General features: G+C 36.3%; 1 protein-coding gene across 1 annotated transcript in view; it reads right to left on the reverse strand.

Annotated features, from left to right (window-relative positions):
- CDC123 (cell division cycle 123) overlaps positions 1-16,005 on the reverse strand; it is a 65,125-nt gene that overhangs the window by 46,026 nt on the left and 3,094 nt on the right. Inside the window, exons 2-5 of the mRNA XM_006873162.1 lie at positions 13,526-13,597; positions 5,130-5,187; positions 4,619-4,651; positions 1,636-1,731 (exon numbers count right to left, since the gene is read on the reverse strand). Of these exons, the coding sequence (XP_006873224.1) occupies positions 1,636-1,731; positions 4,619-4,651; positions 5,130-5,187; positions 13,526-13,597 (259 nt within the window). The remainder of the gene's footprint in view (positions 1-1,635; positions 1,732-4,618; positions 4,652-5,129; positions 5,188-13,525; positions 13,598-16,005) is intronic.

A 16,005-nucleotide genomic window follows, 5' to 3' on the forward strand; every position in this document is an offset into this window, starting at 1 on the left:
AGCCTCGGAAACCCTGTACAGGGTCGCTATGAGTCGGAACCGATTCCACGGCACATAACCACCACCATTAATAGCAAGGAGTCCTGGTGTGGTGCTGTGGGTTAATGCACTAGACTGCAATGTTACTTTGAACCAAAAGGTTGGTGGTTCAAGCTCACCAGCTGCTCATCGGAAACCCTATACAGGGTCACTATGGATTGGAACCGACTGGATGACAGTTAACAGCAGCAGTAATAGCAAAAAAATGATCCAATTATCCACACTGGGATACTCAATAATAGCAATGAACAAATGAATAATTCAAAACCATAAACTGTATACCCACCTACGTGGAAAGCCATTTCAATAGATAGGAATGGTTAAAAACTCTACTCTTATATAAAAAGTTGACTGTTTAAGGCCTCAAAAAAGAGTTTCAATAACTTATGAGCTCTTGTTACCTGCTGTTTTCAATCAGTAAAGTTAACCAAGAATTTTACATTTACTTGTTTCTCACAATGTAAGAAATCCCAAAACTTGTTGTTAAGTGCCATCAAGTTAGTTATGACTCACAGTGACCCTATTACAACAGAATGAAAACACTGCCTGGTCCTGTGCCGTTCTCATAATCCTTCCACGTTCGAGCCCCTTCATTGAAACCACTGTGTCAACTCAACTCATTGAGGATCGTCCTTTTTGCTGACCCTCTACTTTATAAAGCATGATGTCCTTCAAGACATATCCTTCAGTCATATAGTCTACTACAAGTAGTCATATTAGAGAATATATCAGAGGTATACTTTGGTGTTTGCATAATATAGTAATTGTAAACACTGAATCTTCATCTAACCAAAATGATGACCTAACTAAAATGAGGAAGAGGGGATAGGAAGTAACAGGGATAGGAGAAGAAAGCAAGCTACAGCTGTCTGCTCCTGAGTGGAAAGTCAATGAGAAATACCTAAAACTGAAAAGCAAGCCACAGAGGTAAATAATAAAAGCATCTGTAAAATATTTCAGAGTGGCTGCCACAAGAGGTGTAAAATAGTTAAACAAAACAGATGTCAGGGCCTAATGATTTCTGTAGCAAGCTTCCAGATCTCTATACACATCTCACTAATTTTAAAAAGAAAGATAAAACAAAGATTAGCTACAATTCATTACACATTTCAGAATAAGAAAAGGCACATGAGATGACTTTTTAAAATGCAAACAAGTCTTCAATTGCTTAGGTGATTTGTGTTGACATGAAATTGCTTTCTAATAGATAATAGTAAATTTTTCCATACACCTTGAACTTGCCAAAATATCTTATCAATACAACATTAAAATAATAAAACACAATTCAACAAGAAAATAATCAGTTAATTTCTCAAACTGCTTCATTTCTAGATCCTGTGATATTTTTGTTATTACTTTTCAACAGAAAAAGACTTCTTTGTTAAATTTATGTGAAAATCAAAAATTCTGAACAGGGGAGAGAATGCATTTCCTCAGATTATTAACACAATCAGCAACACAAGAAGTTTAAACGGTCTCTTGCTAGAATGTTAGTATCTCATAAACTCAGGAAAGTGTACAGCAAAACAAGGAAAATAAAATGATGATAAACGGGAAAAGTAGTAATAAATCCCAAAGGATCTTATGTAACCCTACCCTTGGAGCACTCCAGTTCAGCTTAGGAAACACACTGCCCCCTAAGGAATTGATAGCTTCTTGAACTTTTGTGGTGAACTCAGGAAATTCTGGTGCCTACAAAGGGAATGGAAAAAATCAGCTGGTCAAATCAGTATAGTCATAATAAGCCAGGAAGGTAAAATAAAAACCTCAAGTTTATAGTTTAAGATAGTAAATATAAAATTTAGAATACAAATTACTAGCAGAATTTCTGGACTCAGAATCAACGATCAGACATTAACGAGAAAGAGGAAAAAAATAACGAACTGCTTAAATGGCACCTTCCAAAAGGATGAAAACCCACAAAGCTAAAAATCTTTAGGCTATAAATCTTTACTGGAGCAGATAGTCTCATCTTTTTCCTGTACAGCAGCTAATGGGTTTGAACTGGCATCCATGGCTTAGCCTACCAGTGTTCCTACAATGAGTAGTCTGCTATTGTTGTTTACTGCCTTTGATTCGAATCTAACAGCGACCGTGTATGGAATTTCCAAGGAGTGGTTGATGGGTTTGAACCACTGACCTTGTGGTTAACAGTTAATTGTTTATCTTACAGCACAACACCATGGGTGCAGCATTATTTTATTTTCAGAACTAAATCAACAGGTTTATGCTGACTGTCAAGATCTAATCCAGTTGCAACAGAAAAGAAAACCTGAGGAACTCTGAAATGAGGCAGTTTTTCTACAGCTATACAGGGAGGCTGTAGAAAATTAGTGAAAAAACAGAATGAAAAGAAAACAGAATTAGTCCATGAACTTTTTGACATCCTCTCATATAACTGTAAGCTAAAAATCAGCCATAATAAAAAGTAGATTAGAGCATAAATGTACAAGTATCTGGAGTCCCAGACAGTCTTTTCTTTAGCATCTCTGTTACACTGGAGTCTTGGTGTGACACTGTAGGATACTGCGCTGGACCGTAATGTCGGTTTGAACTACAGTTGGTTCAAACTCACCAGCTGCTCCTTGGAAACCCATACAGGGCCACGTAAAGTTTGAACCAACTTGACAGCACCTAAAAAAACAACTAGCATGTAACATTAGGAATTAATAAGAAAGTTTTTTAACAGAACTAAGGGTCTCAGTGGGGGGAAAATGTCAATTTCAAAGGTTTTAGAATAAATTAAATTATTTAACAACATCACTATGACCAATTTTCTAGCCTACTTAATTATTTTAAATGGCTAATTATGGGTTCCCTTAAAATACAGAAGTACATATTAATAACAAAGGCTTCTGTGGAACCATCTTCAGAGACTACATCTTTTATACAGAAAAGTGATAGGTATTTAACTACACACATTTAATTGTTCTATGACATAGAACTACAATATGTTATATAAAGTGAGGTTTTTTTTCCTGCTAATAAAGACCATAAGACTATTGCCATAAAATACATTTTGTGAAAAAACTGAAAAGAGACTATTTTAAGGATGATTTGGCTGTAGTAACTTTTGCTGGTAATGCTCCTTCTTTGTTTCTCTCTTAAAATATCTGTAGTAAAATGTTGGTAAACGGTCTTTGAAAAATAAAAACTTTGGATTAAAAGGGAAAGAAAATATTGCAATAAAAACAAGTTTATTAAACAAAAATGTAACATGGGAAGCTATGGTTTCTTTAGAACAATACCATTCTGAAGGAAGTGTTTCCATCTCTCAAAGTCAGCAGTTCAAGCTCCCCAGCTCCTCCTCAGAAACCCTATACAGGGTCACTACAGGTCAGAATCGACTCAGCGGTGCTTAACAACAACAACATCCATTCTCCAAGGAATTCTACAGTCTTTGGTTTACACCGCATCAAAACTGCAGTTTTGGCATCCTCAAGGGACTCAAACCACATTCCTTTTCAAGCAGTCTTTGAGGAAAAAAAAATCTGAAGGGGCAAGACTAGGGCTGTGGGGTAGATAAGGTACAGTTTCCCAAGGAAATCCTCCTAGGGCAGTTCTACTCCCCTTGAAGAATGAGCAAGTGCCATGTTGTAATGGAAAAAATTTCCTCAATACAACTTTTTTGGTCTTCTCCTTGCCAACAGAGATTTCAATTTTCTTGAAACTTTTTCCTAATAAACCCACATTATAGTTCCGTGTCCTTCAAGAAAATCTATCACTACTGCCCCTTTACATCCAAAGTAAAATAAAACATGCAAGCTTTCATTTCTACATGTTAGTGTAATATTTAATACCTAAGGACAGATAGTGGTTTTAGATATTGATACCGGGGTTTTTTCCCATGTACTCTGGACACTATATCTTTTGTACTAAAAAAAAAAGAGAAGCATCTTATTATTTAGAGCTGTATTAAATACAGCTTAAAATTCCCTTAAAATTAGTTTTCTAATTTATGCCTTTACATTTAAATGTAGGAATTTTATAAAAATAATTCTCTTTTACTTTGAGGTATTTTACCTACACTTTTATAAGCATATTTTTTTGCTTTGCCACTCGCTTAAAATACTTTGCTTTAAAGATAGTGTAAGTTAAAAGTGGTAAGAGAACTCTTAAGAGTAACATGTACAATTAATTTCTGTATTTTTATATAAAATCTTGGTTAAAGTCACATACTTCTCTACTCTGACTTAAAAGAAACTGTGATTTTTATGCCATTTATGTATACTCAAGTATAGATTATTTTTCACTTTAATTTAGGTTCCACAAATCCAAAGGAACTAGGTCTATGAGACTAACGTTAGACCTAAGTTTTTCTTTCAAAGCTTAACAGAAATAAATCGAAGCATCACATATGTATTTGGCAATGAAAGGGGAAAAGAGGACAAATCATGTTTGCCCAATAAACAAGAGCTAATTTTTTTGTTTTTCAAAATAATAAATTACAGTTCACAAAGAAGGATATCTGAAATGGCGAGATCATGGGAATTTAGAGGTGTATGGATTTCAACCTAGGGCTAACCCTGTGAAATGACAGCATGCGGCTGTCCTCACAATGAAGCTGCTGTATTCTTACCGTCAGTGTGGCTGTGTTCTCGTCATCCGACCACTGCATGGGGAAGAGGGCAGAAACCATATGTTAAACATAAATAGTGTAAGTACTGTGCTCCTTTACAAAACCATCTATACATCCCCAAACAATCGACAATTACTTTAAAACAAAGATGAGACTGTAATAGGGCAGGTACACTAGATTAATGGAAATGGAACACCAGCATGGAAATCTGGACAATGTTCAAGCACTGCAAAGAATGTAACATTACAGTTAATGAACACTTGGGAAAACAATTGTTCAATGACTACCTAAACTTTCACTGAAACCATAAAAAATTATTATTAAAAAAAAATTGGCTTCCAAAAAGCAGTGTTCCATCTAAAAATGATAAATAGGAGACATCTTTTCCCAAACACAAAATACAAGTAAAAGTATACGTCAAAGTGAGATTTTTTAAAAATATCAAAACCATTTCAGACAGAGATCACTTAATTAGAAGAATCTTTAGAACAAACATTTATTTTATACTAACCTGGATTTCTTCTGCCTCATCATCACTGTCTGGCTGAGAACATGTTGGTGGATCTTCCCTAGAAAAAGAGTGGCAAGAAAAAGGGTTTGGTGTCACAGTTTAGGTATAGTGGGTATACAAATAGAAAACCTCACAATTGGAGGCAACTTTAGACAAAGTTTACTTTCTAAGACTGAAACTAATAAAAAGCAATAGGAAATAAATGAGTACATTTCCAAAAAGAACAGCAGAATAAAAACTTCCAGCCCTCTTCTCAAAATTTACTGAAACCAAGAGAAAGAAAATCTCAAGCACTATCTTTGTTGCTATTGGGTATCATTTATAACTCTGAATCCCAGTATGCAAGAAAGGAATATCAGAAACAAAAGATCAAACAAGAATTACAAAATCAAAGAAACTGCTCAAAAAACATAAAAAAGAAGACAGAAATGAACAGAGAAGAGTATACTAAATTTATAGATTAACAAGTAAAGCCTACATCTAAATAAGATGTGTTCCAGAAAAAGAGAAGTGAGAAAATAAGAGGAAATTATCAAAATTACCATAGACTGAATGTTTTGCAACAGTTAGTCATTAGCTTTGCACCTATATCTTATCTGTAACACAGGGATAGTAGCAACTCTACAGAGTTGTAAAGATTTAAAATATGAATATACCTAACGTGTGTTTTAAGGAGCTCTGGTAGCATAGTGGTTACAAATCGGGCTGGGAACCCCAAGGTCAGCAGTTCGAAACTACCAACTGTTCCGCAGGAGAAAGATGAGGCTTTCTGCTCCCATAAAGATTTACAGCCTCGGGTGGCTATGAGTCAGAACCGACTCCACGGTACATAACAACAACAAACAACAATGTGTGTTTTATAGCTGGTATCTGTTATTATTCTATCTTAAGGGAGAAAGGATCAGGAAAGGAAAATCCCTGGACTAAAAAGGGAGGATGAGGATGATTAGTACTTGGAAGGGAAACACCATCTAAGTCAGACAAACTATAGGCCCTATTCCAAATGTCACCTCTGCTATAAAAACTTTCTAGATCATCCTAGCTTACAATGATAATTTAAACACCAAAAACTGTATCAGGTAACCATTATCAATAGATTTCAGTTTGCAAACCAGATGTACCTACTTAACATCCTTGTTCTAGTCTATTCACTGGACTCTTAGTATAGGCTGTCATAGGAGTCCTGGTGTGGTGCTGTAGGATAAGGACTCGACCACAAAGTCAGTTTGAACAACATCCTTGGAAACCCTATATCAGCGTCACTGTGAGTCAGAACTGACGCTATGAGACTTAACAACTAGGCTATTGGAAAAGTGTACAATAACCATGTTTATTCATCCATTCCCAAATTCTTTGTTAAAACTGTAAACATCTTGTTAGGAGTGTTGAGTCAGTTCCACCTCACAGCAATCCAATAATGTGTTTCTGGGGAGCAGCTGGTAGATTTGAACTGATGACCTTGCATTTATCCTTGTTACTGTTGTTGTTAGGGGTCACTGAGTCAGTTCTGACTCATAATGATTTTATACACAACAGAACATTCCGTTTCATTTTTGACAACTTCTGATTTTCCTAAATTCATACTTCGAACATTCCATGTTCCAATTATTAAGGGATGTTGCAGTTACTTCTCCTCAATTTGAGTTATGCCCCATCAGCAAATGAAGCTTCCAAAAGCTTTACTCCTTTCCAGTCATCACAGTCAACTCTACTTTAATGAAGCGGCTCCTGCCCAGTCATACTGAGTGCCTTCCAACCTGAGGAGTTCATCTTCTGGCAATATATCTGACAAAGCTCTGGTGCTCTTCATCATGTTTCAATATGCAATATTCTGGTACTATCTGACAGTGTTCCACTGCTAGTCCTAACTTTTTCAGAGGGTAAACATTCGGAAGTAGTCCACCTCCCTTCCTCCTAGTCCTAGTATAGCTAAAACTTGTCCACCATGGGTCTACTCTGCTGGTATTTAAAATACCAGGGGCACAGCTAGCATCACAGCAGCACACAGCACAGTCTGATAAACTGTCAGGTGAGTGGTGGTATGTGTTTTTCCTATAGTGCCACCATTTTGGACTGTTCTCTCTATATTTATATTTATATATATAGATACACACACACACACACACACACATATATATATAGCTCTGGTAGCTATGCATTGTGGTTATGCATTGGGCTGCTAATCTCACGGTCAGCAGTTCGAAACTACTAGCTGTTCTGCGGGAGAAAGAGGAGGCTTTCTGCTCCCGTAAAGATTTACAGCCTTGGAAACCCTGTACAGGGCTGCTATGAGTTGGAACCGACTCCACGGCACAGAACAACAACAAAATATACAAATAGGAGTCCTGGTGTGGTGCTGTGGGTTAATGCACCAGACTGCAAAGTTGTTTGAACTGCAGGATCAGCGGTTCACGCTCACCAGCTGCTCCTTAGAAAGCCTATGCAGGGTCGCTATGGGTCAGAATCAATTTGACGGCACTTAACAACAACATATATGAAAGTAAAGGGAAATGAGACATGCAGAATGAAGGGCTATGGCAGACCCCAATAGCCATTCCTCCACTTGGTCTTTGCTAACAACAGCACTTAATTTGTTCTGGTATTAAGTGTTCCTGTGCTTTATGGCACTCTCTCAAATTGCAATGGTGACTGAAAATGAGTCTAAGCCAATCATGGCTATGTCACCTCCCTCTTCCAGGAGAGGTTTACTAGAGGGATCATGGGAAATCTTCCTTTGCTTAAAAAGTGACTTCGGACAGGAATGCACCTATTCTTGCCTCTGGACATGACTGTATGAGGGAGCACATGATGCTTGGAACTACTGCAGCTAACTTGTATGTTACAGAGGAAAACCAAGAAAAGAGTTCTAAACATGACTGACAGGCTGCAGTTTCCAATAGCTGTCATGTCTTCAGCTTCTTATGTAAAATAATATACCTGTCTCGTAGTTTAGGCCATTTTAAAAATTGGATATTCAATTACTTGTGACCAAAATCATCACAGTTCACATAGGAAGCAAACAAGGGCACTGGATGGCAGGCTAGGGAGGTTAGAGTACACAAAACAAAAAGCCCACACTTAGAGCCTGATGAAATTATATTCAGAGGTTTGTTCTGCAGTTTTAACTGCTATGTAACAAATACGGACTCCTAGTGTGGCACTGTATGATCAGCACTGGAATGTGAACCACATCATCCGCAGTTCTAACCCACCAGCTGCTCTTTGGAAACCCTACACAGAGTCGCTGTGAGTTGGAACTGATTTGACCGCACAAAACAACACAACACATCACAAATACCTTGGAACTTAAAACCAACCAATTCAAGAATTTTTCATCATCTCAAATAGGTACTCTACCACATTCATGGACAGAGCATAAATTGATACAACTGCCAGAGAAAGCTAGTGCTCCTTTGACTCTAGGGATCCTGAGTCAAAGCATAATCCTAAATGCTCAGCGCAAAAATAGGTTAATGGAAGCATTATGTTTTAGTAAAAGGTATGTATCACCAAAATGTCTAACAACTATGGAAATTATTAAATCAATTACGGCAATGTGTAATCATGAAAAGTATTCTGTCATTAAAACTAACTTTATGCTATTTTTATAACACAGGAGAATGCTTATGCTGTAATGATCAATACAAATGTATATAATACTATGCATACTTTAGGCTAAAAATGCATCAGCCTAAATTAAAGAAAACATGCCAAAATGTGAGAAGAATTTGCTTTTAGGTAGTAGAATTACAGGACTTCTTTCTCAGTCTTTACTCTTTTCTACAGTATACTTTAAAAATGTACTACAATATTTGTAAGTATTACTTTTACTAAAAAGCAATTTAAAAAAGAGCCATTTTTTACAAATGACAATTTCTAAACAGTCATATTACTCCCACACTCTAGTCCTTTCAGAACTGATCTTACTGAACAATGGCCAAGGGACATTTGAATATTTATATTCAATATAAATATTTATATTCAATATAACAACATTCACGGGTCATATGAAATTATCAACTTAAAAATTAGCCTGCTATATTTGGATGGCTGGAACTGCAGTTGCCTTGGCAGGGCGAGACCAAATGATTTTGCGGTCCTTAATAAAGCCCAAGGGCCGGACATTCCCCACCTCTGCCTTAATGCAAGGACACAACACTTCATATAGGAGCCAAAACCTTCACACATTAATGGATATAGTCACGATATTCTACAAATACTATTTTAATGTACACATATACTAACTCAAGTATCTCTTACTACCTAAACTCAGAGAAACACAATAGTTAAGATACCCTGGAACAGTTAGAGCAACAGAAGATACATCTTCAAAGAAAAATCATCAGGAAAAACCCAAAACAAAAATGTCAGTATGACTGGCTACTACAAGAATAAGCAAGTTGTTCACTAGGAAGCCATCAAGGCAAGTAATCAAGTTCCTTCAGGAAAAATCCACCTCCAAGACTGAAACTCAAAGAGACCACATGAGCAAGCATGTAAGCTTGCTGGCGACCGCATTGGTCTACCGGTGAGTAGAAGATGTGGAAAGGCAGCAAAGAAGAAATGGGCTGAGTTCAACCACATTCCACAGACTCCCATGTACCTGGGGATGAGAGAGAGAAGCAGGGCTGGTTGGTCCAAAATATGGTGAGACCTGGGGACACCTGAGCCTATGCACAAGGACATAACCACAAAGATCTACAGCTGAGAGTGAAGCACCCAGCTGATATGAAGTGACAGGGGTCACACAAGTACACACAAAGTTGCAGATAGTACCCATTTGACCTAGCCTTGATGACTTGATAAGTAGAACTGACTAAGGAGCTCTGGTAGCGTAGTGGTTACGAATTGGGCTGCAAACCGCAAGGTCAGCAGTTTGAAACTACCAGCTGTTCTGCGGACAAAATATGAGGCTTTCTGCTCCTATAAAGACTTACAGCTTCGGAAACCCTGTACAGGGTCACTGGGTCGGAACCAACTTCAGGGCACAGAACAAAAGGGGATTTAAAAAAAAAAAAGGACAAAACAAATTTTGATAAAGGAAATGAGGGTAAATTGCTACAATTTGATAACCTATACTGATGGAGGTAGTTAACTCTAAATACCAGCAGAGAGGGAGAGAGGGAAGTAGTCTTCACATCAAATATCAATGCTATCCCCTCTGTACACAGGGTAGATAGGGACCGGCAACTCAGACATTGGCTACCTAAAATGAGGTGGCAATAAAGGCACGAAGTGACTGACTTACAAGGTTTCAAGGGGGAGCTTAGTTTAATAGTGTGTGGGGAAAGAAAGAGTCCCCACTGAATAATTTTCATCTTATCTAGATATGTCTGGTTAAAAGAGATGGGGATAAGATTCTTATGATTCAATAGTGAATAACTGTATCATGACTAACTGCAACTCTCACAATTGTAAAGGTAGAAGTTTTGTAACAAAAACAGGGGAGTGGTTAATCTTAACAGTCCAAAAACAAAGGACCCTAGCTAGGATCATCAAGGGAGAAGAACACAAGTAGAATGAGAGAACTTATCCAAAGAAGAAGCGACACCAGAGATGGAGGCAGAGATGGGGACATGGAAAGAGGGAGTATCTGAGGATGCTAGATTCGTGAAAAGTGAGGGACTAAAAGATGGTAGCTAGAAGGCACACTTGCAGAATGTGCCCTTTGGTGGTGTAAATTATTATATATGCTTGAGTGTTTTCAAAATAAAAAAAAAAAAAAGCTAAGGTGAATACAGAGGAAATACTGTTAGTTGATGGTACATGGGGGGGTTATAATCATTGTAATGAAACAAAGAGTATGATTTGTTGAATGTAAAACTGATGTTCTGCCCTGTAAACTTTTACTCAATCCACAATAAAAACCTTAAAAAAAAAAAGGTTAAGATATCAAGGGATGTACTAAAATGAATATAACATCTCCTCACTTATCGACCATCATACATTCTGCATTTTCAGTAGAAAAAAATCTACTATCCAACTGTTTTGTACATTAATGGCGTATGTCTGGCAGTAACAAACACGAAAGTACCAGGTAAGTGTAACGCTAACTGTGATGGTTAAGGATATGTGTCAATTTGGCTGAGCCATGATTCTCAGCAGTTACACAGTTATGGAATGACATAAAGTGGCAGCTAATTAATAGTATCATTTGGAAGTTATATAATGATGTGGTCCATCCTTCCTTTCATATAATGCTGACTTTCACAAAATAACCTTGTCTATGGAAACCGGTCAATAAGCCAGGAGAGGGTGTGCACATCCACACGTACCCAAACACACACAAAGACTAAACTAACAAAAGAAACATTAGAAGAATACTACTCACCAATAAAATGAAACAAAACTACTATATATAACACAAACGAACCTCATAACCATTATGGTGCACTAAAGAAGTCAGGCACAAGAATAAACCCTAGATTCTTCCATTTAAAAGAAGTTCTAAAGCAGACAAAACTCAGAGCTATAGTGATAAAAATCACCATAAGGGAGGAAAGGAGACTGACTAGAAAGGAACCTTTCTGGGATGATGAACATGTTCTATATCTTCAATGGGATGGTGGTTAAACAGGTGCACACATTTAGCAAATCGTATTGAACTGCACCTTACGATCTGTAAATGCACCTTCAATTACACATATTGTTTTCAAGTTTTTACCTATAAGAGTAATGCAATTTAAAATGAGTAGTACCCTTTTCAGATCAAAGCTCTTTGCAGTCTCACTAAACGGCATCTTCATTCTCCCAAATGCTCAATCAGAAATCTGAGAATAATTTTTGACACACTTCCTTATCAACAAAAAATAGCTCAAAGCCATTCATTTCTCCCCACAACCTTCAACATCCATTATCTTAATTCAAACCATTATTAGGTTTCAGCCGGTCCAACACAATAACCTCCATAACCGGTCTTCAGTTTCTATAAAGTAACCCATCATATTATAAAAATGGAATTAAATCAAGTCACTCTTTGTTCAGATCCCTTCAATACCGTCTGATTGTCTTCAAAATGAATACATTCTAAGCTCTTTAAACACGACATACCTCCCTGTCACACACACTTAGCCTTAGAGTACAAACCACTTCCCCCATCTCACCAAATGGGGCTCTCACACCACCCTCCCCTTTCATCTCCATGTTCCTGTCACAAGGACCCTGTTTCTTGAGTATATCATGATCTCCCTTGCCTACTAGCCTTTGTTAATGTTCTGTAAGCAGGAAGACTCTTACCTACACCCTTTAACTAGCTACCTTTCATTCATCCTTCATATCTCAGAGGCTCAAAAGTTACTTCAGGGAATTTTAATTGCCTACAATACCCACTCCCCATACATCTAGTGTCAGTGACCCTCACATCTATTTCTTTCATAGCATTTTTTCAATTGTATATTTAGTTGTTTGTTTAGTGTTCTTTCCTACTAATACTAACAATGATGATGATAACAGTATTTCTTAAAAGCACACAATATACTAAGCACTGGGATGATGGGTTATTCTGTACATAATATTTCTGTTTATCCTCACATCAACCCAATGAGGTAGTGTTACACAGAAAAATAAAGGAAAGAGATAAAGAATGCTGTGCCCACAAGTACTGTTATTATGTTATCTTAAAAAGGCAGTGAGAGAAGAACACTGAGGTCATCTGGCTTCTAAGCAGAGAACTGAATGAAAACATAGAAACTTATAATTCAATGATTCTTAAGCTTTTTCAAGTTTGCACTAACAAGACTAAAAAATAAGAACTTCTTTTCTTTACTCTAAATAAGGGAACTAACTGAATAAACGTGGGGTGGGGCCAGGGTAGATAAACTGTGAGCAACAAAATGTTAAAGAATTCAATTACATATCCTAGTCAAGCTTTCTGTTTGCAATGAAAAATGGCTATTTTATGTTAAAAGCTGAAGGATCTCAAAGCACTATAAAATAATAACCCTACCCCACCACCTTCAGGAGGAAGAGTTCCCATCATACTCATTTTCTAAAGGCAGAGATTAAAGGAATTGCTCAATTTCACAAGTAGGAATAACTAGAGGAGAATCCTGGTGTGGTGCCATAGGTTAAGTACTGGTCTGCTAACTACAAGGTAGGCAGTTCAAACGCATCAGCAGCTCCTCAACAACCCTATACAGGATTACTACATATCGGAACTTACTGGATGCAGCATTTAACAATAACAACTACAAGGAAGATTAATAAATTTTGCAAATATTAGTGATTTAGCATTGACTACGAGTTAAGAGAGAAAAAACACAATTTTAGCTAGGAACAAAGGTTTCTAAGTTAAGGATTTATTCATTTCAGATGGTAAAAGTTACGATTCAGTTATTACAACATTTCTTTATGTTAATGTTTAAAGAAGTTTGTTTTGTTTATCTGATATACTTTACCTTCCTGAAACCACCAGAGTTCCATCATCAAGTAAATAATCCTTCACATTCTGAGGAAGTGGAAGAATGACACTAAAAACAAAAATACACATACCAGAAAAGGAATCATTTTAAAAGACCATAAACAAAGTAAAGAAAATTCCAAACTAATTTATGAGTTATTTGTTTCCTTTACCTTAATATAAAGTGAAAAACGCTAATGATGTACACTTGGTCACAGCAGACCAGGAATTTGAATAATATTAATAAATACTGCAATAAACTAAATAGGTTCTTAAAATTATTGTAATTGTGGTGAAAAACAAAACCAACCAAACCCAAAGGACCAGATGGAAGTCAAAGAATGAAATCAGCAAGCTCAAGAGAATTCTGAGTGAGCACAATGATATGTTTCATTAGAAAAAAAGAGTCTAGCAGATAGTTACAGAAACAAAGGAAATGTACCAAAGGATTAGCAATATCATCTGACCACTTTCTAAGATAAATGACAGAAGTAGAGAAGATCTGGAAACCATACTGTGGTTGACAAAAGCATGCAAGATGAAAAATTTCTGCTCTGTTTGGTGGCAATCCATTCAACTGATTACCAGAAACATAAAGCTGCTTAATGGGGCATGCTATATGTTAATTTGTTTCAGATAATCATTAAGAAGGCAAAGTCATACTTGAAGTTACTTAGAAACAAATGGAATAATTTGCTTATCCTGTTCTTGTAAATTATCAGTAATTTCTGCCACTAATACCTAAGATGTTTTCATCTTGAAGCACATATTTTATTAAAAGTTGAAAAAGATTACAGCCTGCTTTTAGAGAGTTATTAGAACATCATTAATTTATAGTGTGCCTCATTTATTCACTGCAAATGGTTTTTGTGCACAGAAAAGATTATTCATGGGCTACTTGTTTAAAATATCGACATTTTATTTATCAAGGTCCAATATTCAAAATTCAAATTTAAACGCCAAGTCCTTCTTTAGATTTTTAAGTTCAATTAGCATATCTTGTTATTTTATTTATAAACCTACAAACTGTTTACCACTTTTAAGTGAGCCTTGCCAGTATGGTAGTGGTAGTAGTGTGCCATGGAGTTGGTTCTGACTCATAAGGACCCTGACTAGGGTTTCCGAGGCTGTAAATCTTTACAGAAGCAGGAAGCCTCATCTGAACAGCTGACAGTTTTGAACTGCTGACCTCCAGGTTAGCAGCCTGATTCGTAACCAATGCACTACAAGAGCTCCCCTCAATAAATTTAAACTATGTAAGAATAACCTATTTGATTTTCTTTTTGAATACTTTGAGTACAAATAAGTTTTCCCAAGTATTTAACTCATAAGATTAACAAATTAAACTATAAAAGAATAAAGATTGTTTAAACATTCTAATACAATTTAAGAATGCACATTTTTTATTATACATTTTATCGTAATTCTAAAGTAATTACCTAATTTAAACTGGGACCATAAGGCTAATCTGTTATGTATATATTAAATGATTCTCCAAAATCTTAAAGATACCAAACAAATGTAACACAAAAAATAATAGAATTCAAAGTTTGAGTTATTTCATTATCTCTACATTTAATCTTAGTTCTTCAATGAGTTACACATACTTACCCACTAGGATAATATTTTTTTCAGAGAAATAAAGAGTATTTGAATTGAATGTGAAATTTACCTTTTAAGAGCAGGGATGTGAATCCTTGGACATCTAGGGTAATTTTCCTCCTCATAAGAGATAAGCTAGTTCTTTTTTTATGCCAACAATGTTTCTAAATCCCCAAATGGGATACTTTCTGTATACACAAACAACCTTGTTTTTGATTTACACTCTCAGCTCTGATTTGAGTGTGCACCACCCCCACTTCCAGGTTACATCACCTCTTGACAGGACACAAATTATCTAATGATTCTAGTCTGAATTCTTCACATATTTTTTTCTATTTGGCAGGTCCACAACTCTTAGGTATTAAATGACACTGAAGTAGATTCTGCAGAGTTATCAAGAGTCACCCAATTTTATAGTCACAGTTCTAAGGATAACCTAAAGACGTTATCTTGCATCTATGTTATACAAAGTAACAAGGTTCTAAAGGTGATTCCATTAAGCACTCAAAGCCTGGGGGGGTTGGGGGGTGGATGGGGAAGATAGTACATTATACATGCTGTCATACAGATAATCAAGTGCTACCAAAATGTAAAAGAAAAAGAAAATATGCCTGAAAGACTGAGACCATAAACAAGTCACTGCTAGGCAAACTTTACATGAAGCTAATGCAGTTGTTAAAAAAGAGCCTAAATCTGTTATTGAAATCTACTATGCAAGCCAGAGTCTAATGAGACCTGATAGGCAGAGGTAAAAATATTAAATACAAAGTATATATTGTATCAACTGGATATAACTCTATGCATAGTATAAACAAGTTGCTCTAACATAATTTTAGAGATAATAGGAACCTCTGAAAGATTACTTATTACGAACTA

The sequence above is a fragment of the Chrysochloris asiatica genome, unplaced genomic scaffold (genome assembly GCF_000296735.1).
Source record: "Chrysochloris asiatica unplaced genomic scaffold, ChrAsi1.0 scaffold00226, whole genome shotgun sequence".
In the NCBI taxonomy this organism is placed as follows: Eukaryota; Metazoa; Chordata; class Mammalia; order Afrosoricida; family Chrysochloridae; genus Chrysochloris; species Chrysochloris asiatica.